The sequence below is a fragment of the Aethalodelphis obliquidens genome, unplaced genomic scaffold (genome assembly GCF_003676395.1).
Source record: "Aethalodelphis obliquidens isolate GAN/ISIS:26980383/991018 unplaced genomic scaffold, ASM367639v1 scaffold51, whole genome shotgun sequence".
Classification (NCBI taxonomy): Eukaryota; Metazoa; Chordata; class Mammalia; order Artiodactyla; family Delphinidae; genus Aethalodelphis; species Aethalodelphis obliquidens.
The window spans coordinates 6,274,360-6,297,839 of NW_020837995.1; the positions used below are offsets into that span (position 1 = coordinate 6,274,360).

General features: G+C 38.8%; 1 protein-coding gene across 2 annotated transcripts in view; it reads left to right on the forward strand.

Annotated features, from left to right (window-relative positions):
* Positions 1-10,077: 10,077 nt before the first annotated feature.
* The window catches only part of SPRED1 (sprouty related EVH1 domain containing 1), a 120,092-nt gene continuing 106,689 nt past the window's right edge, over positions 10,078-23,480 (forward strand). The window contains exon 1 of one of the 2 annotated variants that reach the window (XM_027083842.1): positions 10,078-10,542. Coding sequence is in view for 1 of the 2 variants with exons in the window: in XM_027083841.1 (XP_026939642.1) it covers positions 11,385-11,416 (32 nt within the window). In the remaining variant the exon portion in view is untranslated. Of the gene's footprint in view, positions 11,417-23,480 lie in introns of both variants that reach the window. The other variant, XM_027083841.1, reaches the window with a different exon arrangement.

Sequence of the window (23,480 nt, forward strand, 5' to 3'; positions counted from 1 at the left end):
CATGGTGATTTACCAACTTATATCTTCACCAGACATGGGTTCTTTGAAATCAAGTACTGCTTTAATTTCATCTCTAGTACTTTGCCTGGCATATAAAATAATCAATCAATTAATTAATACTTCTGGTATAGACAGCTTTTGTGTGTTTATTAAAGATGGATCTTTTGAGAGGTGGATGTAACACCACTCTCCAATGATTTCTGATGATAGTTTTTCTGAAGCTTCTTTCTATCCTTTACTGAGTACTTTTGGTTTTATAAAAGAAGATCAATATCAGAAGTGAAGGTGATGAAAAAGAATAAAAAACCAAGAAACAATTATTGTTAGAATTAAATAAGTTACATTTCAAGTGATTTCCAAGGAAATTTGACATTGTAGATATGTGAAAAGTATAAAATAAACTGGAATCATACATAAATATAGAACTTATGAATTTGAGTGAAAGTTTGGCATAATTTCTAATATCATTTATACATTTGAATGGATAGGAGCTCCAGAGACAGCTGTCTGACCTATCAGAGAGCTCACTTTATAAGTTATTATACAAAAGTAATTTGATACACATGAATACTGAGGTTTTATAAAAACTTGGAAACGATGAATAACTAAATATAGACATTAAACAAATATGTAATTAACAATAATGTCATGGGACTGTCAAGAGTAACTCATTTCTAAGATGTAGACTAGACCAAATAGTGTAGGACTGTAGAAAACAATTTCATTTTACCAAATCAATTCTAAAAGCTCTATGGAAACTAGCAGGGGATGTACTTCAAATAAGCCAGGACAGTAAGTTAGTAAAGAGAAACTGTTCAAAGTACTTGGCACAGGTTGGCAGGGGACCCAGAAGGAAGACTGGGATGACCCAACCAAGGAAGCCAACTTGAAATAAACAAAGATTGGCTAAGACCCAGAAGATAATAAGGGTGTGAAGTGTTTTAGGGCTTCCTGATAAAGAGCTGTAGAGCTGAGGGCGGCATTCTCTAGTATGAAGGAAAGTCTGTGTCTTCTTAGGATTTTGAATCTTATGGAGAATGAAAGCATCTCTTTCTGGTGATGTAAGGACTGGCCAGATGTCACTGGAACTGAAGTTTTCAGTATCTAATAATTTTTAAACACAGCACATGGTGTATACTTTAGATTTTATCATACAAAGATACTAAAGATGTTATCATAGGATTCCAAAAGGGATATATTTGGGGATGCTAATAAGGTTATTGTCATTAGAGGGAAACAACAGCAGTTATTTTTATTACTTGCCACGACATTTGTTCATATAACATCTTGTATTTTCTAAGTGCTTCCTTTTGGTTTTCCATGTCTTCCTAGCTAGACTGTAAGTTTCTGAAAAGCAGGTTCGCTCCCAGAACCTAAAGTAGTCCTGAATATTCTGTAACCAACATGCATTGCTGTTTGTATCCATTCTCTTCTCTCTAGCCCCTGACAAGTGCCCTAATTTTTTTCTTATGTAGACCATTGCAACAGCCTTTTTACTGCTCTCCAAAATCTCACAATATATCTAGGAAGACATGGAAAACCAAAAGGAAACACTTAGATAACACAAGATGTTATACAAAGCAGATAACAAAAGTAACTGCTATCTTTTCCCTCTAAGACTGACATTTCCTCTATAGCTCTCGTTCCTTCTATCACTATCGCCTAAACTTCTATATTCTTTGAATTATAACTATTAAACTATATATTATATATGTGTGTACACACACACACACACACATTGCCAACATAGATGGAGGGCTGGAAGGGCCAATGTTATATGTAAACACAGGGTCTTAAGTTTGTTTTTAGATTATAGTAGAGCAAATAGAAGTTAGGACAATGCAAAGTTTTAAGACTCCCTGAGTGGGTTGTGTAGAACCAGCAGGGTTCACACATGCCTAATAAAGTGTAATGAATTCCAATTAAAGTGTGATGTTGCAGAGTGGGGAAAGGAGGGAACCTTCAGCTTAGAAACAGAGAGTACCCCAACTTGCCTAAAAAAAGAATGTTTTTTAGGAAAGTAGGAAGATTTGAGAGAAAAGAGGGAAACAGGGATGGGGGGAGGAAAGGGGCAGACCTCAAGAGCACAGTCAGTCCTCTGGCAGAGTCCCAGGACTGCAAGGGGCTCAGAGTGCACAGTAGGCTTAATCTAGATAGAAGCGGAGATAAGGTGCTGGGTGGTCTAAATCCTAGACCAGAAAGAAGAGGCTAAAAGAAAACAGGAACAAAAATCCTCTTTGGGGGGCCAGGTAAAAGGGTTGGAAATAATGGGAAAATTTTACTTTTATAAAAGGAATATTTTACTTTTATACAAAATCCTGAAGAACAACAGACCTAGTTAAGGTTAGGAAAGTCCCATAATTAGAAAGAAGTCTTCAGCAGGACTTCTTAAGCTTTAGTGTGCAGATGAATTACCTGGGGATCTTGTTAAAATGCAAATTAGGATACAGTAGGGCTGGGGTGGAGCCCAAGAGTCCGCATTCTAACAAGTTCCCAGGTGGAGCTATGCTGCTTTGAGTAGCAAGGATTTATGGTATTAAACATGAGCATTTAAAGCATTTTTATAAAAGAAATAGATCAGTGAATCAGTATAGAGATCTTCCCAATATAGAGAGATCCCAATATAGAGATCTTCTGTGGGTTTATCAAAGACTTTAATTATGAAATTATCCTCCCTTTTACCTTTAGTTGAGGGCAATGAAGACATTTTTTTTTTTATTGGAGTAAAATTGCTTTACAATGTGTTAGTTTCTGCTGTAAATGAAGACATATTAAGATGAAAAGAGGGAATACAGTGCCTCAGTTCAAACCGATAATAACATATTTGAGAACATAATTATTGCTAGATGTCTATATTAATAACAAGATAACTACCTGTGTTGGTTACAGGTAGTATATCTGCATGTGAAAGTGCCCCAAAGAACTTTCTGTGATGAAAGAAATGTTCTCTATCTGAACTGTCCAATATAGTAGCCACTAACCATCTGTGGCTATTGAGTACTTGAAATGTAGCTAGTGTAACTGAGCAGTAAATTTTTAATCTTATTGAATTTAATTAATTTAAATTGAAACAGCCACGTATGGCTAGTAGCTTCCATGATCATCAAAGCTGCTGGGATCACCAAAAGACAATCAGATGTTTTTGCCTTCTGATGGAAGTAGTCTTCCTATCAAGGCTCTAGAATTAGCTACCAATCTGCAAAGGAGACCCCAGAAGTGTTCAGATCACATTCTGAGAACTGATAGTATAAGAGAATTTACAACCTGACGCCCACAGAAGGCAGTTGATAAAACAGCCAGGGAATTCAATACTCCCTTTATCTAAAGGAGAGTTCTCCTGCCAAGTCATCATCTACAGTAATACTGACTTGAAATAGAAAGAATATCCCACGAAGGATTCTGCCTTTGAAAAGTTCCATATAATACACATAAACACACACATATGCGGCCTTTTGAAGGAGAAATTTTTTTTTTTTTTTTTTTTTAAGTTTTTGGCCATGCCAGATGGCATGTGGGATCTCAGTTCCCCGACTGTGGATGGAACCTGCATCCCCTGCATTGGAAGTGCAGAGTCTTAACCACTGAACATCCAGAGAAGTCCCATGAAGGAGAAAATTTGAGTTTCACCTCTAGCTACATCCTCACTAACGTGTGACCTCTGGCAAGTCACCTAACCTCTCTGATCTTCAGTTCTAATTCTCTCTGTAAATTGGAGTTGATAATACCTAGTGGGCAAGGGTGTTAGGAAGGTAAGTTCTTGAAGGACACTGTAAGTTTTAAAGCCCTATGCAATGGCTAATTATTTATTACTCACTAAAAGGGAAGTGAAATGCCATATTTAAAACAGAATCCAAGGAACTGCTCAGACTCTTTTGTTGTACTGAACTTGTGTTGCATGCACATGACCTTGGAAATGTTATGTAACGCATATTCAATCCTTCATTTTTGTTGTAACGGGGTGTAACCTTCAAGGAACGGGCATTCCAAAGCCATTTGGGAGAATGATGGTAAGGGAGGAGTGCTTTATTTAGTAGCGTGGGGCCTGGTAAGCATCCTCCCTGCTAAGATTATACTGAAAAGAAAGGAAATCGCAGACGGCTCATTTCCCTTGTACTGGTTGTAATCTTGTGGAAACTTCCTGTAAAAGGCAGTTATAGCATTAAACGTAAACTGATTTCACACTCGCCGGATACTACCAGGGCAACAATTGCGGTCCTTTGGGAGAAAAATAAAATAGCATACTTATCCTTTAATACTTTGTATTAGTTTGGAAGAACATAGAAACCCTAGTGATGGAGAAACAGACTCATGCCAGAGGCAAGGAAACTATTTAGAAACATGGTTACCATTTAGTAATTCCACTGAGAGGCAGAGCTCATTAGCCAAGAGACTGGTTACACTAAAAAAAAAAAGCACAAAAAACCCAAAAATACCCCAAAACATTCATTAAACAAAGTACAGCATGAAGAAAGAGTCCCCTTTGATCTAGGTACACATTAACTACAGTTTTAAAACACAAAATACAAAATTTTAATAACATCTGCTAAGGGGTAATGTTAAGAGTAAGTTTAGAAATAGAAATGTGTACATATATTTTATGTACTGTTAGAACCTCAAATGTTGCCATGGCTGTCTCCTTTTGGCTTTCCAAGAATACAAATATCTGCTGAGAGCTTATTAGTGCAAGGGACAGAGTGTGTGAAATGCTGAACTGCAGCAGTGTTGAAGTCACAATAGGAAGCCAGAAGGGACTCCTGATTTCCATCACAGTGTCAGTCAACACAGCATCATTTTCATACATACATAAGGCCTTTGCATAATATTTGAAAAGCCTCCATTACTTGAAATCACTGCTAAAGAGAACAGCAAAAAATATGAAATGCAGCCTCTGCCTTCAAGCCACTTAAACATGAACTCAAAAAAGTTGATTAGGAAAAGAGAGAGAGAGAGACAGAGAGAGAGGATTATCAATACAAGTATAAAACAGTGAAGGCAAAAAAAAAAAAAGAACTTGTTGAAGACAAATTCTGAGTACATAAGAAAGATAATCAGTATGGACCAAGTGGTCTGCAAAGAGGGAGAAAGCCTTGGAGTGCTACATGCTGTCTGTCAGTCACTCCATGAAAACAGGCTACCTTTGCTATGCTTATGAACCCTGGTCTGACACACACATAGAACCCAGAACACATTTGTACCTTAATTTTCATGGCATCCTATACTGGCAACTAGCTGGCAATTGTGCTGTTGGTTCTTGCATGCTTTTGATAATTAATCATCTATAACAGGTTAAGTGGCTGTGGCTAATTCCTAAAGCTGAGGACAATAGTACTGAGAGCCACCTGTGAGCACCAGCAATTGTGACCAGCCTCTTTCCTAAGACCCACCTGAGAAAACACAACTGAGCAAATACAAGTGTCCCGTGCCCTGCTGACCCCTGACATGGCCATAGAATCCTTCCTGACTAGTGCTCACTGGTAGCTATACCAGCTGAATGAAGTTGGAACTTGGGTGAAATTGTGATCTATATCTTCTCACGTGGCTTATCAAGTCTTACTGGATCTACCTTCCCTAGCTAAACCAGCCCTTTGGCCTTGGCCAGTACCTACCTTAGTCTGAGATGTACTTTGGACTGCACTTTTTTGTGTTCTGCTGGAATGAGCTCTCAGGGATGTGTTCAGAGCTGGGATGACACAAATAGTTGCAAGGAAAGAGGGAGAAGCCTGTGAAGGGCTAAGAAGGACCTAGTACCTAGCATGCTTCTGAAAAAGCAGATTTCTTGGTCCCATTGCTGATCTGCTGATCACAATCTCTGGAGTGGCGCCTAGGAATCTGCATTAAAGCAGTACTTGCAGTGTACTTAAAAAACCTTTTTATTATGGAAACTTTTAAATATATAAAATAGTACAGAATAAACAATCTTGTTTCATCTAAATCCCTACCTACTTCTCTCCACTCCTGACCCCACTGGATTATTTTGAAGCAAATCTTAGATATTATGTCATTCACTTGTAAATATTTCAGTATGTATTTCTGAAAGATAAGGACTTTCACAACACCACAACACCAATTTTTTATAATCATCAATTTCCACTTAGTGTATGTTTCTCCAATTATCTCAAATTTTATTTTTTTTTAAGATAGATTTTTTCTTTTTTTTTTTAATTGAGGTATAGTTGTTTTACAATGTGTTAGTTTCTACTGTACAGCAAAGTGAAGTAGAGTTTCCTGTGCTATACAGCAGGTTCTTATTAGTTATCTATTTTATACATATTAGTGTATATATGTCGATCCCAATCTCCCAATTCATCCCACCTCCTCCCACCCTGCTTTCCCCCCGTGGTGTCCATATGTTTTTTCTCTACATCTGTGTCTCTATTTCTGCCTTGCAAACCGGTTCATCTGTACCAATTTTCTAAATTCCACATATTTGTGTTAATATATGATATTTGTTTTTCTTTCTTTTTATTTTTCTCTTTTCTTTTCACTTCACTCTATATAACTGTCTCTAGGTCCATCCATGTCTCTACAAATGACCCAATTTTGTTCCTTTTTATGGCTGAGAAATATTCCATTGTATATATGTACCACATCTTCTTTATCCATTCGTCTGTCAATGGGCATTTAGGTTGCTTCCATGACCTGGCTATTGTAAATAGTGCTGCAATGAACACTGGGGTGCATGTGTCTTTTTGAATTATGGTTTTCTTTGGGTATATGCCCAGTAGTGGGATTGCTGGGTCATATGGTAATTCTATTTTTAGTTTTTTAAGGAACCTCCATACTGTTCTTCATAGTAGCTGTACCAATTTACATTCCCACTAACAATGCAAGAGGGTTCCCTTTTCTCCACACCCTCTCCAGCATTTATTTGTAGATTTTCTGATGATGCCCATTCTAACCAGTGTTACATGATACCTCATTGTAGTTTTGCTTTGCATTTCTCTAATAACTAGTGATGTTGAGCACCTTTTCATGTCCCTTTTGGCCATATGTATGTCTTCTTTGGAGAAATGTCTATTTAGGTCTTCTGCCCATTTTTTGATGGAGTTGTTTCTTTTTTTGATATTGAGCTGCATGAACTGTTTATATATTTTGGAGATTAATCCTTTGTCCATTGATTTGTGTGCAAATATTTTCTCCCATTCTGAGGGTTGCCTTTTCTTCTTGTTTATAGTTTCCTTTGCTGTGCAAAAGCTTTTAAGTTGCATTAGGTCCCATTTATTTATTTTTGTTTTTATTTCCATTACCCTAGGAGGTGGGTCAAAAAAGATCTTGCGGTGATTTATGTCAAAGAGTGTTCTTCCTATGTTTTCCTCTAAGAGTTTTATAGTGTCCAGTCTTACATTTAGGTCTTTAATCCATTTTGAGTTTATTTTTGTGTATGGTGTTAGGGAGTATTCTAATTTCATCCTTTTACATGTAGCTGTCCTGTTTTCCCAGCACCACTTACTGAAGAGACTGTCTTTTCTCCATTGTATATCCTTGCCTCCTTTGTCATAGATTAGTTGACCATAGGTGCGTGGGTTTACCTCTGAGCTTTCTATCCTGTTCCATTGATCTATATTTCTGTTTTTGTGTCAGTACCATATTGTCTTGATTACTATAGCTTTGTAGTATAGTCTGAAGTCAGGGAGTCTGATTCCTCCTCAAATTTTAAAATACTTGTTTAACTCAGGATCCAAATAAGGCATAACACACATTGCATTGTTGTTATGTCTCTTGTACCTCTTAAGGTCCAGACACTGGGATAGACCAGGGCAGCTGCTGATAGAAAGTCAGACTAGAAGACCCCTGGGCTCTGAGCTTCATTGTAGGACCATTTCTGATGGTTTCAGGGTAGAAGACTAAGAGCTCTGGCCATTCAAAGACAATTTTTCTTTTAAAGTTGGTAAGATCTTCAACAACTGGGTGAGAGGAGAGAGCTACAAATTCACCCTTTAAAGAAGGGCACAAAATTGTCCTGAGAATGGCCTGGGGAACACCAAAGGCAGTGAATGGATGATGACTGTGTCTTGGTCATGGGACTGGGAGCGATTTGGAAAGCATCAATTCGAGCTGTTGATCATACCTTGTCCCTTTAGGTAAGCAATATGTGTACAAGTAGCCAGCACAGTGCCTTGCACAAGACAGCCAAGATGGTTTTCATATCTTCTCTCAAAATTTGTAATTGATACTTTTCCTGATGCACTTGAACCTCAAACAGATATGAATTTTCTTCAAAAGAAAAGGAGGCCTTTGCAAGTGACCCAACTTTCCTTGTACTTACTTACCCATAATAACTCTGAGAGCTATGATTTATTGATGGCTTACTAGGGACCAGGCCATGTGTCTAGCAAAAGTGGTACATGGAAGAAAACTGATGGTTATTTGTTGAATGGATGAACAAGGCTACTGAATGCTTCACATTGAACCTTCAGAGCAACTGCCACCACCTTGTCATGGAGTTTATTATTATCTCCGTTTTACCAAATCATGGTAAGAGTGACACATTGAGCTCCTAGTCTGTTCTAAGTGCTTTCTGTATATCATCACCTCATTAATCAGTACAGCATTTCTAGGAGTTAGGTACTATTATCCCCATTTACACAGGCACAGAGTTTAAGTAACTTGCCTGGAACACAAATTGTCTAGAACACAAATTACAACTGATGGAACTTGATTCAAATCTGAGCAGGCAAAGTGGTGAGTACTGGAAGGAGAGCAGGGTAGTACCAACACTCCCAGTTACAAGTTCTTTGCAGGAACAAGACCAAAAACGCAGGTTCAGAGGTAACCTCTGACTATGGAGGAGCCCCTTACCTCTTTCTTTCACCAACACTGCCCCTTCCTTGCTCTCAAAAAGGATAATTCTGCTTCGAGGCAGGAAGCAAGAGTTACATAAAGAAACCTCGCAAATCAACAGTACGGATTTTTGGGCAGACTGACTAAACTCCTTCATTTATTCCTCAAACATTTATTAAACACCTACTATGTCCAAAACACTGTTAACAAGCTAGTGTAGAGCTCCCGAGAACAGTAATCCTGAAACTTTCTGGAGATGGCAAAAGAGGAGTGCTGGCTCGTTCGGGAGTTCTCCCACTTTCTTCTTCCTCAGGAATTGTTCTACCCCTCAAGGTGGCAGGAGCAGGAACCCTCATTCTCAGGTCTCACAAACCTGAGAATGAAGAGAAAGCACTGCACACAGAGCTAGACTGATATCTCGGGAGATGCGTCAGAAACCTGTGACTCAGTCCGCCAGGCCTGATGATGTATAGGCTGGCTTTCTAGGTAGAGAAGAGATAATAGCATTTGCAGAGACAGGAGCTGAGTCTTCTGGTCCCGCAGACCCTAGACTCCGGCCCGCAACCCCAGCAGGTTTCTGTACAAAAACCTTTTGAACTGAATGCATACATTGTCCTCTAACAATGCAAACGCTGCAGCTGCCTATTGAATAATCGTCCCGCCTCCGTTTAGAGCAGTTCGTGCGTGCCACAGAGGCATCTTCTGCGCTATAGTTATGCAACCTCACTCGCAGCGGGAGTTATTTCCTGTGCTTCTGGCTGCGCCAGATTCATGTAACACGCCTACCCAGGGCTCAATGGAAGTCGTTCTCCATTAACAACCAGTCTAGCTTTCAGAGATGAATGCCCCGCACAGCATACCCCTTGCGCGGTAAGAATCCAAGGTATTAAAACTCTTTCTCGCTGTCCAACACACACACGCACACACACGCACACACACGCACGCACACACACACACACACACACACTCTCCCCCCCCCCCCCCCCCGTGTGCACGCAGCTAGGAGACTGCAGCAGTGCAACCAGAGGGACAGCAGGCGGAGCTCTCTTTGTACAGTCCCTCTCTCCAACCCCCACCAACTAAAGATGAACTCATGCCAATTCCATTCTTTGCAAGGAAAACACACACACACACACACACACACACACAGAACACAGCAGCCTCCAGTTTCCTCCTGGAGCACACTGTCATTCTAGCCTCTCCGTTCAAACAACCCGGATATTCCAAAGCGAGTAACGGGGAGCATCGCGCCGCAACAATGCAACCTTCCGAGCTGATCCCCGTGCAGCTCCCACCCCCGCCCCCTTTCGCGGCGTGCCAAGAGTTTGGAGCGCGCGCACGCACATGAGCGCCGTGCCTGCGTATCCCTCCGCCTCCCTCCTCCTCTCCCCGCTCGGAGGCTCGACAACGATTTGGGAAATGAAGGGAGGAGGGAACTACTTTCCTGAAACTTGCTATGCTGCACACGACTTCGAGTTGCAGTGATTCGCCCGGAGGCCGAAGCTTTTAGTCCTCCTACCCACACGCCCTCTCAGTCCGGGCACCCCGCTCGGCAAGCCCAGTCCGTACCCGCTCTGGCCCTCCGGGAAGCCGGCGTCCCGGAGAAATCACCAGGGACTACTTCGCCTCCTTCTCCCGCGGGCGCCCCCCGGTTCGGGCAGCGGCGGCGGCGGCGGAAGGAGCGGGCGGCGTGAGCGCTTCCGCCGCCCCCCTAGCGGCTCCCCTCTGGCGAGCGTGAGGAGCTGGCCCGCCGAGCTGCTGGTGGGCACTGGCTGGTGGGGGGCTCGCGGTCGCTCTCCTCGCTCTCCCGCCTCTTCTCGGGACCCTGCCCCTCGGGCGCGCCGCTCTTCTCCGGCCCGGGTGCGGACGATTGGTTCGCTCGCCCCTGCCTCACACGCGCCCCGCCGCCCCCTCCTCCCCCCTCTGGAGTCGTTCCGGCCGGAGCGTGTCTGGAGGAATCCGTCGCCGTGAGGCCCCTCGCCCGCTTCTGCTAGTCCCGAAGGACCGGCCCGGTCGCCGCCGGGGGCTGAGCGGGCAGCCGGCGGCGAGGCGGGAGATGGTGGGGTGGGCTCCGGCAGGACCGCGCCGCCGCCGCCCGGAGCCTGGGCTCGGCACCCCCCCGCCGGCCCCCACCGAGCGGAGCCCTGCTTCCTCCTCGCCGCATCCCTGAGGGAAGCGCCGCCTCTGCTCCTGGGTTCTCCGCCCGCGCGCCCGCCTGCTCGCTCCTTCCTGGCCGGACCCCGCGGCGCTCCACCCCAGTGGCCGGAGGAGCCGCTCTCCAGTCTGCCTTCACAACCCCCTTCCTTTTTTCCTTCGCTCCCAATCCTCCCCGGCCTCATCGGATCTCTTGGTTGGGCGCTGAGGCGGGGGAAGAGGCTGGGGTCGCCACGGCGGAGGTTGTCGCCGCCACCCCCCTGCGGGGGTGGCCGGGGTTCCCGGCTGGGGGGGCACCGTTCCGGGTGAGGCATCCACCATGGTGAGGCCCCTGAGCCGCTGCCCCCGCGCCCCCCCGGCCGCCGCTGCCTCCTGCCCCTCGGTGCTGCTGCTGCTCCTCCGCCTGCTGTTGCTCCTCCATCTCCAGATCGGATCACGGTGAGGGAAAGATGAGCGAGGAGACGGCGACTTCTGACAACGAGTAAGCACCTCACAGATCTAGATTACTTCCCCCCCACCCCCCATTCTTCCCCGGCACCTCCCCAGACCCCCTCGGAGACTTGGGTGTTTGCAATCCTGGAGAGTTGAGTGCATTCTGTTCTGGAGGAAACATTTGATTTCCTTAGCCATTTTATTTAATGGCAGCAACCCCCGACCCCCACCCCCACCCCCAGTATTTAGTTGCTTTTTTCTGGGAGAAGGTATTGAATGTTGGGCTGGAGTTGGGCTGGAATGGCAATTGTATGTCCATTAGATGGAATAATGTAGATGGATGGAGTCGGGGTAGAAATAACCCCAGTGCCTGGAAGACCTCTGACCTGTCCTTTTTCACGTTAGCACACCAGTCAACATACCTTGAATATCCGTCCATACTCCTTTATAGCTATTTCACTTGGAAACTAATGTGTGGGAGCACCTCTTGCAGCAAACTGCTCTTGAATCTTAATTCGATGAGTCAGTGACTCTTAAATACCGATTAAGCCTTCCCCCCTCCCCCCCGCCCTTTTTAAACTTATGACCTGTAAGATTCTTGTAAAAAATGGGGCCAGGGAAACATTTTTATAATTTAATAGCATTAAGGACACCTGGAGTGTGGGAGATGTTGAACTATTCTATTTTGCCTTTGCGAATACTGGATTTGTCTTTATTAGCATAAAAGAATTTTATAGGCTAATTTTTATCTTTCAGCTATATTGAAACACACCGTTTACGTTGATTTAACACTGTTTACATTGCTGAACATGTTGATGACTTCATTCATTAACTTGTAGAGCGTCCCGGCTTAAGTTTTTGTTTATTTGGGCTGTCCTTACGTTTTCCAAACGAAATACTTTGCCTTTTAAATATTTTGCTTTAACATAACAGCTGACTGGAGGAATAATGGTGCGGCAACAGTTTCCTATTGAGACGGGGTTTAATTCCATGCGAATATTTGTGTCCGTTTTCTTGTAATTAAATTCAAGTTTTATCTTCGGAGGGTTGGAAATGGTTAAGTGAGTTAGGACTAGTCCTAGGACGCATTCCTTTAAGTAAAGTGCATTCCTCGGATCAGACCTTTCTGAGAAAACTTTAAAGTCCAAGGTCTAGGCTTGTTTAACATAAAATAGCTTGAGAAATGCCAAGCAGCGTCCCCCCACCCCTCAACACACTCTTCTGATGAGCGGGGGTGGGAGAAGGTGGATTGCTGCAGTGTCAGTGCAGTCTACAAGCAGAAGTGGCCGCCATGTTCTCTCTCTTTTTGTGAATCGCCCTCATTTGCATAGCACACTCTTCATTCATAAAAAAATAATTAAACATCCATCACCTTGGACATCTTGAAAGGATTTCCCAAGGAAAAAATTCGAAGCTCAACTGTCTGTATTCATGTAGATTTTTGAGTTCAGAAAGTAAGGAGAATTCGAAGTTATAGGTTAAATTCAAAAATAGACGCCCACACAAACAACTACCCCTGTTCTCAGAATGTTGACACAGTTATGTGGGAAATATCAGTTCGGGGAGGTGCTGGGATCACGTGATCGCCTCCATTCATAAAATACCTGGCTGTCCATTCACAGTGCAGTACACTGTCTCACTGCCTTCCGCAGATTAGACCTACTTTGAGAGAGATCAAGAAGTATCTCAGCGCTTAGTTAGGAGAAAAACTGCTAAAAATCCGAACAGAATGACGATAATTTTTGCTGCCGTCTTCTTTTAAGAAAGTAGCCTGGATTAAAATGTCAAGTTCTATTTTGGAGATGGGAGAGGACTAATTACTATATTTAAAGTAAAATATTGAATACCTCCTTTTTGGGTGCAGCTAATTAGAAACGCTAATATGGGAATGTGAATTGACACACCTGTGAAATACAGTTTTTAAGTGAGCTCTTTTTCAAATACTTGTCATGGACAAATTGAGAGTACAGGTTTTTCGGTGTAGTGATTATCAGTGGATGATACCACTTTTACACTAAAAATGAATAAATATTCCCGGTGGTTTAAGTCCAAAGATTTTGATATTTGAAACACCTAAGGGCAATATTTACTGGTAGGATTGCCTTTTAAAAAAAAAATTTTTTTTAATGTATTTAGTATGGGACAGTTTGGAAATTATCTCACTCACCCAGACTTTTAGAATTCTGTTTTCACAGATTTATCCTGGTTTATTAGTAAATTTTTCCCTACTAGGGGCTTTGTTATGTTAATTTTGGTAGGTCAAGAATAATATGTTTTAGCGTATAATTTTTTGCCATGAGATGTTAACTCTTCATGGGGACAAACTCTTGGAGGTGTTACTTTAAAATTTTTTTTATTTTAGAAAGTGATGTGTTCATCTGATAATCAGTTTTATTACAGCCCGCATTGTTTGTGTAATAGCTAAATCACAAAGAGTGAACTTCTTCGGAATGTAGACTTTATCCCGATAACTTACATATTTCGTCTTTCATATATATAGTAATGTTTTGAAATGGCAATTTATTATATACAATCATACATATTATGAAGAAACAAGAGAGGTATTATTGTAGATGCCCTTAAAGCCTTAGCATAGTTTAAAACTGCCCTGTAATATGGATTTTATTTGGGCCTTATGTTTATTTTTTCCTTTTGCTTTTCTCTCTTTTTTTAAATCCACAATCAAAAGGTATTTACTTAAAGTAGAGACTGTTCTTAACACTCGAATGTTTTTCCACCCGATTTCGACCTTTAAAAAGAGTGAAAATCACCAATATCTTGGCAAACTGTTAACCTTTTCTAGATAGCCATTGTGGTAAAATCCAGTAAGGCCTCTAGAGGCCTCATTGTGAAATCCTCTAGTACATGCTTATTTGAAATTAGAGTTCTGTGTAGAGAGAGAAATAGTTCTCAGAGGTTGACTGTGGGTATATAATTAATCAAGAATTACTGAAGGATCATATTATAAGTCTGTAACACTTTGTCTTATGCAGTGCCAAACTTGGGGAAGGGTTGGTGAAAGTCTGCTTTTCTTCTCTGACCTTCAGTAGGAACTGGAACTGCATTAAAAGTGCCATTAAAAAAAAAAAAAATTCCTCCATGCAAGAGTAATAGTTCATTTCAAATAATGTACAAAATGGTCTTTAAAGTAAGTAATTATTTATTAAACAAATATTTATTTATTTAATAAGTCTTAACATTTGACATATAATCAAACTTTACCTTTTCTGTGATGTTGATGATGAATCATATTCATTTATTGGATTTTTACTATGTGCCAAGAATAAAAATATGTGATAAATGCTTTACACATGTATTATGTAATTTATGTATATACATGTAGCTTCAACAGAGTAGAATTGCATAGTAGGTACTATCATACCTTAACATATTGTGAACATTTTCCTGTGTCATTAAATATTTCCTAAAACATAATTTTTAATGCCTACATTATATTCACTGTATAACATATATTAGTTTTAATCAGTCTACTATGTCTCTTGTTTCTGAACAATGCTGCATTTGATCCTGAGTTCTGTCTTCATCCAAATTTATTACTTTTTCCTTGAAATAGTCTAGGAGTGGAGTAAAAGATGCAAATTTTAAGTTGTTTTATTTTTTCTGCTAAATTGCCCTCTAGAAAAGAAACAGTGTGTGAGAGTGCTTATGCCTTGAAATGTCTGTCCAGTTCTCTTTGAAAAAAATTTTGCCAATTTTGAAGGTGGAAGTGAGATCATGTTCCTACTTTTAAGGATGGATAATAAAATAAAATTGAGTTTTCAAAAAACTTGTTAGGTTGTTTTGGGGCAATTGGACTGTTTTTAAATATAAGCAGAATTAAAATGATCATACAAAAGGCATCTGCAGATAATTTAACTCTTACCAACTTTTATGCAGTATGGTATAATATAAAGAACATTGGGCTTGGAATTGGGAGATGCATTTCTGTCCTCACCGTCACTAATTTATTCTGTGATTCTGGGCAAGTGACAGCCTTTGTGGCCCTCAGTTTGCTCACTTGTAAATCAAGGAATTTGAACTAAGCATCATTATGGGCCCTTCTTGTGCTAAATTACCCTAAAGTAATACAGTGATAGACACAATGCAAGTCACTAGACTTGTAACATACATATTTGTTAATTGGTCAATTTTATTAGATTGTTGATTTTGACATATTTAAGCAAATGAAAGACTTCCAGTAGAGATCTTGTAGTATTATGAAGTAGAAGCATGAATTTTGAAGAAACAAGATAAATTTGGAAACAGTTGGTGCATTCATAATCTTTTAAGACTTTCTCATTTTGAGCTTAATTTAATAGCCATGTGTCTTTGATAATATATATACATCACAGATGGAGAACTTTGTAGTGCTCTTTTTTTTTTTCTTTTAAATAAATATGGTCTCTGGATGAATAAGTAAACAAAAGGCTATTGGGCTTAAACATCAATTTGAGTGGTTCTGAGAGGAATATATTAACAAGATACCAGCCCTCATGCTTTACTTACTGGCCTAGAAGTGTCAAAAGTAAATCTTCTCATTTGGTTATTCATACAAATTATGTTAATCTAATACTAAAGGATAATTTCACATTTATTCAGTGCAACAAATTAACTCAGACAATGAATTTTTTCATTCTTTAACATTTAAGTTGAATTTGCTGTTTATCTCAAGTTGTGTGTCATAGCTGCATCTCATTTTAGAGTCCAGTACCAAAGTTACTACAAATCCCCAAGATGTTGTTTTTGTGGCACTCAGAATGGTTTGAAATGGAAAACAGACAAACTTATTGGTGTATTTTTGTTTAAACATAGTTCATTATTTTTGCTAAAGCATAGTTTATTAGTAATGGATCTCAGACTGAGGTGTTAAATTGATTTAGACATAAGAGTCTTAGAATTCAGAGTGTTTTTACTAATCTCTAACTGAAACTTGTTTACTTTCATAATTGAAGAAAATACCAGCAAAGCATAGCAGCATCAGAGGTACTTGTGACAGCAACTGTATTAGTTTCCTAGGGCTGCTGTAACAAAGTACCACGTGTGTGTCATGCCCATCTTCTCATAAGGACACTGCTGGATTAGGAGCACACTCAACTCCAGTATGACCTTCTCTTAACTAATTACATCTGCAGTGACCCTCTTCCAAATAAGGTCACATTCTGTGGTACTGGGGGTTAGGACCCAACATCTTTTTTGGAGAGATTCAATTCAACCCATAACACCAATAGAAATCAGATTTTTTTCTTTCTTACAGTACAATTGCTGTTCAGTTGTTACAGATATCTTGAAATAGCACTTACGGTCATCACTAGTTTGAAATTATTATAGTTATTAAGCCATTGCTAGAGCTTGTATTTTAATATGTTAGTACAAAAACATTACTATATCAAAATTAATATTTTAGTATATGTGCTGCCAAAGCAAGCACCAAAATTAAAAATATTTTGATAATTATTTCAATATAATTGATTTCTTTTGTAATTTTATGTAGTTTGTTTTAAGCCTTTAATATTCTGAGAAAGGGGGCCATTGGCTTCACCAGACTGCTGAAGAGGTCCATGGCACAAAAAGCTAAAGTCTCCCGCTATGACTGAGGCCCTAAAGACTGAACCCAAAGATAGAGATTATAAAATAGGAAGATTAAGAAACACGGACGATAAGATGAACAAGTCCAAGTTACAGCTAAGGGTTGCAAAAGAAGAGGTAATGGAGAGGAAATATTGAGAGATACTGTCTGAGAATTTTCAAAAAGTAGCAAATTAAACCCAATTCAGTGAACTAAAAACAACAAAGCCTCACAGTAAAACCGAGTTTATCGTGAGATTGCAAAAATGTCAACATGAGAAAATCAATGTAGTTTGTCACATTTGAAGATTAAGGAAGAGAAATGATACAATCTTAAATGCCAGATTGTCATTCAGTCTCTGCTTATAATATGGAAGTGAATGTCCATAATTTATAGATTTATAATTGTTCATAAATATGGATTTGTATTATTTTTCTGCTTCCTAGAAGATTTAGACTTTTAATTTTTCTGATTTAAAATGAGAGTGTTGGATTTTATCAACTTTTAGTGTTGCTTTTAGTTCAAGAATCCTAAGTGATTTTCTTTGTATTTCTGAAATCCACATTTAATCATTCATGTAGCTCATAAATACAGGATTGACTACATAAATTACTTTGTATCTGAAATTTTAAAATTACCTTGGAAGGCATTTTCTATATTTAGAGTATGAAGAATAAGCTTTGGTAAATTTAAGAGTAATTGGAAATTAAATTTTAATCTAATACCAGTTTTATCATTTTATTTCTAAATGTTATCTGTAAAACAGGGAGTATAGTTTAGATAAAGGCCATTATGACTTGGAATGCAGAATGTAATTGTTCTCCTGGTAGTATATAATGGTACTGTTTCTTATGATTAGACACATTTTGTTTGTCTATTCCCTTGGTTAGAGATTACTTTCACAAATACACCGTATTTGTTAATGTGTTGGTATCCAGTAGTTGCATTACCGAAATTTAGATGGAATTTAGTGAAATGTGACTTTGATGCTGCTTTTTCAAAGTTATTGTAACTTTTACCACATCAGAATGTTAATGGTTAACTTCGGCATAAAATCACCAAACATTTTTTACTGTTCTGTTGTGAATTACATTGATATTCTGAGATTGGGATTAGGGATCAATTCTGGGTTTGCCCCCTTAGTAATATGTAAAAACATTTCAGAATTTTAGTTGCTGAATTATATATATGGATTTCTTAGTTTTTCTGGATTTTCTTCAAGAATTTCAGTTCAGTGACATTTGACTGCCTACTGGGCACTTGACTTTTCTTTAGCCCCGGAGATACAAAGGTAAGTAAAACCTGATAACTGCTTTCACTATCCAGCAAGGGAACTAGATCCCTCTGAAATGTGGTGAGTGCTCTGCTTATGAAGTTCTTCAAGGCTTAAGAAGAAAGTAATTCTACCTTTGGTGGGTGGCATAGTGGGAGTTGTATGAAGGAAGCCTTCAGAAAAGAGATGGCATTTAGGAGTCAGCCAGAGAAGAGGGCAATGGAAAGAGGAAGGGCATTCCAAGAAGATGGGAAAAAACCCCAAACAAGCATAAAAGTTATTTCAGTGGTCTAAACCAAACCTGCAGTGTCTCCCAAGTATGCCTGTAGTTGAAGTGGAAAATTGACCAAGGAGAGTATTAAATAGTAATAGAAAAATGAATAGGGAGAATCAGGAGTGTTTTCAAGGGAGAGTGAGAAGAGACAACAAAAGAAAAATCTTGAGAGGTAGGAGAGAAAGTATTGAAGACAAAATGGGAAGTGATGAAGTGGAGACAGCAAAAAGTAAGATTACATAAATTTAGGGGGAAGTGTTAATAGTTGAGATTATTTGTTGGATGAGATGATGTCAGTAGTGGCGAGGAAGAGAAAAAGAGATTTAAGGAAAGGTGGGTAATTGGGAGAGCAAGGCCCAGGAAAGCGGAGTCTTGCAACTGTTGTACTGCTTGTGTCAGATACTGTTGTAGATTTAATCCTTCTAATGACCATGTGAGCCAAGTGTTATCCATAGTTTACAGATGAGATAACTGAGACTTAAGAGAGGTTTAGTAACTTGCCCACAGCCACGCAAGGGAGTAAGCGTTAGAACTGAGATTCAAATTGCACTGTATTTATACTACACTATATCATATATTTAATGGCCAGACTGGATTTTGAAGAAAAAAACTAAGTTTGAAGTGATAGGTAGACAAGTAGAAGTGACAGCTGTTTTGAGGGACTGCAAGTTTTGGTAAAGTTAAAGAGCATGTAGAGTGGAAGTGGGGAAAATCGAAAGATAGATTTTGATCAAAGAACACAGGCTCCAGAGTGGTAACATATGAGGGAAGATTAAAGTAGGAACAGGTTGTTAAAAGTAGAGGAACCAGGATCTGTTAGGATTTAAAAAGGTCACCACTGTGGCTGTTCAAGTTGCTGGGTTGGTATCAGAAGTTGAGGTGGAGAGGAATCCTGAGCCAGCGCCAGTGTATTTTATAAGTGTGTAGGATGAGCTGCTTAGAGTGGGAGTATGAATACTGACATCTGCCCCTGCAATTTAAAGAGACAGGAGTAAGGGTTTTGGGATTGGAAATTGAAAAGGAGTATGTCAAGGGGAGGAGGATAAGAAAAGGGAAGGGCTTAGCCTGGAGGAGTTTGAGAGTATTGGAAATGAATAGGATCTCATGTAATAATGGTCCTACCAAGAATGAGGGGTGTTGGGAATTAGGAAATAGAGAGGAAGACAGACATATGAATAAATTATCCAGATTTGGATTTTATTAAGAACTTCGTTTTCTGAGAGGCTGATCAAGATGTTGACTGATTTTGTAGGGCTTTATCCAAATAAATTATATGTCTTTGACAGAATGTTTTGTATTTTTTGTGTATTCCAATCCTAATGTGGTTAGAAAGGCCTTTTCGAAACAAAATTCACTAATTAAATTTCTACAATTAACATGGTGTTCATAATTAACATGATCCTGTGGTTACTACTGACTATCCCATTAAGACTTTGGCAAATCATGTAACCTGTCTTTGTGCTTGATTCTCCATCTGTAAAACCAGGATAACATGGCCCTACTTCAGAGCCATGTTAAGATAACACGTAACCTCCCCTCCCAATAACATTTTTTGATTAGAGATAAGAGAATATTAAAAATAACTTTTAGTTCTTGAGAAGAAAGGTACTATGTTCATGAAATAATCAGTGCTCATTTTCATTTAGCCTGAAGGTAGGGTTACTTTTAAAAAAGGATTATTGATCTGCTGGAAAAATTGTATTTCAGTTTAAATGTTAAAAAGCTGCTTTTCAGAAAAACTTAAAATTTAAACATTCCAACAAGCAAAAAAATAATTTAAATCTATATTATGAACATTTTTAAAGCAATTTTAATACCTGAGCACATTTTGGAAGTACATATGAGTAGATTTGATGTCTCTCCATCAATTTCAGGGAAAAGCCATCTTTCTCAGAGTCGAATGAAGGAGGTTTCAGATTATATGGAGGGAAAAAAATCTACTTTCATGGGAGAAGGGGAGAGGAATTTTTTTTTCAGGTTATTAAAGATTTAGACATTTAATTTTTCGCAACTATAATCAACTAGGATCCCTGTTAATAGGTGAGATAGGCTAGATCTGCTAGCTAGAAGTTCATTGCTTGTGGTTTAGTGCCGACTTTAATTTGGACAGCTAAAGGTCTGTAAGCTTATGTTTAGTTCATTTTATAGTCATCAACAGCTAAAGGAAAAATTTGTTTATATTTTGATTTAGCCTGATGTTTAGAATTATTATTCTGAAACTGTATCACTTGTTAATTCAAAAATAACAGCCTTAGATGCGTAATTACTGAAACTTGGTTTACAAATCAAGATCTTGAATGAATGTAAATCAGGAACTTAAAAATACGATGACGAAAAATGTATATGCTTTTTCTCTTGAGAATTATTTGATCTAAAAATCCAAACTTAATTAACTTAGTAAAGGTTAAGAAAATATAGCAAATAACTTTAATAAGTAGCATATCAAATTAAGATATTCTTCAACTCTGCATTATGATTTTTTCAAAAAGGAAGGGGAGAGACAGGAGATGAATGAATAAGACAAGGTGACCTCTCTAATCATCTTAGTTTTCCTTAGCAGTTTTTCATCTTGATACTTCTGGAGAGAGCCAAACTTAGCTTCTAAGTCAGCCAAAAGAAAAAGAATGTATCTGATTTTATATAGACCCTATTATTGTTGAGTCTGAAACTGTGTAATGTGTACTAGGCCCCAGCATACATCAAATAAAAGTCGTTTGATTATGGCTAACTTCTAGTCCCATTTTTGCATTTACGCCGTTTCAGATAGATTTAGCTAGGTACTTAGGAGGAGGAAAACTGAGCTGAATCCTTTTAACTGACTCTTACTGTCTGAATGTTTGTTTCCCCACCAAACTCATGTTGAAATCCTGACCTCCAAAGACAATGGTATAATGAGGTGGGGTCTTTAGGAGGTGCTTAAATCATGAGGATGGAGATTCCACAGAGATCCCTAGCCCCTTGCACCATGTGAAAAGTCCCTAGCTATGAACCAGGAAGAAGGCCCATACCCAGCCATGCTGGCACCTCGATCTTGAACTTGTCAGCCTCCAGAACTGTTAAAAATAAATTTCTGTTGTTTATTAGCTACCCAGTCTGTCGTATTTTGTTATTGCAACCTGAATGAACCAAGATGCTGACTTTTCTTTGTTTTGGGGAGGACAAGGAGCAATAATTACATCAAAGAAAGAACAAAATCAATTAAAAACCCAGCATAGTTTTCAGTTGCTTCTAGTTCCATACAAATATATTTTACTTGTTTTAATAGTGTATGTATGAATATTTATTTTCACTGGATATACTTAAAGAATTTCTATGCTTATACATAGTTTTTTAGTAATCATTATTTTAATGCCTATAATAGTTCATCAGGTTGTACCATAAGTTTACATAGCTGTTTTCTTCTTAGTGAACACTTCAGGTGTCCAGCTCTTATAAGTAACATTGTAATGGGCATCCTTTCTGCATATAATTGTTTTTTTTCTGTTCAATTAATTTCTTAGGATGAATTTACAGGAGTGAAATAATTACGTCAAAGAATATAAGTGGCTTTTTAAAAATTCTGGTTATGAAATGCTGCTTCCAAAAATTTGTATTTTTTCTGTTGTGGATTATTTATATATGACATTCTCATATTTCTTAGATTCCATTTTTGTTCTTTAGTACCTTGCGGGTTTTTTTACATAGCTCCCAGTATGTAATTAAATGATAGATAATATTTGAGTTATTACCAGCATTGTCTTAAAATCATTTGATAGAATTAGTCTTCATAACAACTCTTTTAAGTGTTATTACTATTATTACCACCATTTACAAAGATGAGGAAGCTGGGGCTTAGGAAAGTTGAATAGCTTAGCAAAGATTACATAGCTGGTGAAGACTCCAAAGCCTGTACCCTGAAACAGTAGCTTTTAAACTCTCGACTGTAACAGTAACAAATACTTTATACTGTTTGACAGTGTACATACATACATACATGCATTCATACACACACACACAAAACCTTTTGTAAAACAACTTAGACTTACTGTGATGACATAGGCTGACTTCTGTATTCTGTAGACTAGAATTATATATTACAGAATATTTTATTCTGTGTAAGAAGTTAATGCTGGTAAAGACCCTTGTAGTTAAAAGTACCCAGTTCTGAACTACAGTGCGTTATATGGGATATTGTCCTCTAAGGGTGTATCTCCTTATTGGTACCAAAGATTTACATTTATGTTCAGCTTATTATTTCATGAAGGAGATAATATGAAAAGGTATAGGATTCTCAGGGGGAGTGCATTTCAAGGTTGAGTTGTGAGGCATTGTAGGGGAATTCAGATTTGAATTGCTGTAACTAGATTATAGATAATAAGCCTTACGTCATTGCTTCTCAGATTTCTTTCGGGGCACCGAAGTGCCCCGAATGTTAAGGGAGTGTATCCCAAAGCAGCCTGTAAGATTGTATAATTATTTTGAAATCTAGTAAACTATCACAAAGATATCATGTGAATATTGCATTTTAATCAATAATAGAGTTGCATTTTCAATATGAAATGTTTTTAGTCATTTATATTGGGAAAAAAAGAACTCTTAACCATGCAGTCTTTACGTATTTATATCCTATGGCATTATATGTCTCTAACTTGTATGACACATTCCTGGGAGAATGTGTACTCTGGTGAGAGGCAGCATTTTGGGTACATTAGGGTGTTGCTCAAGGGTAAGTCATGATTGTGCACTGTAATTATAGCAGCTGCCATTTTCAAACAAAAAGTAGGAATGTATGAATCCAGCAAACATTAATAGAAACTTTTTGAAGTACAAAAACAATATAATCACATTGTAGAAAACTTGGAAGACAACTGGAAATTACTCATAGAAGAAATTTTCCTTTTTGCACTCATTAAAAGTTTTATAAAGGCAAGAAATATATAGGAAGGATTTGAAATTTAAAATTTGTTGTTTCTCTAAAAACTTCATGTAGATCATACGATTTATATAGATAGTGAATTACC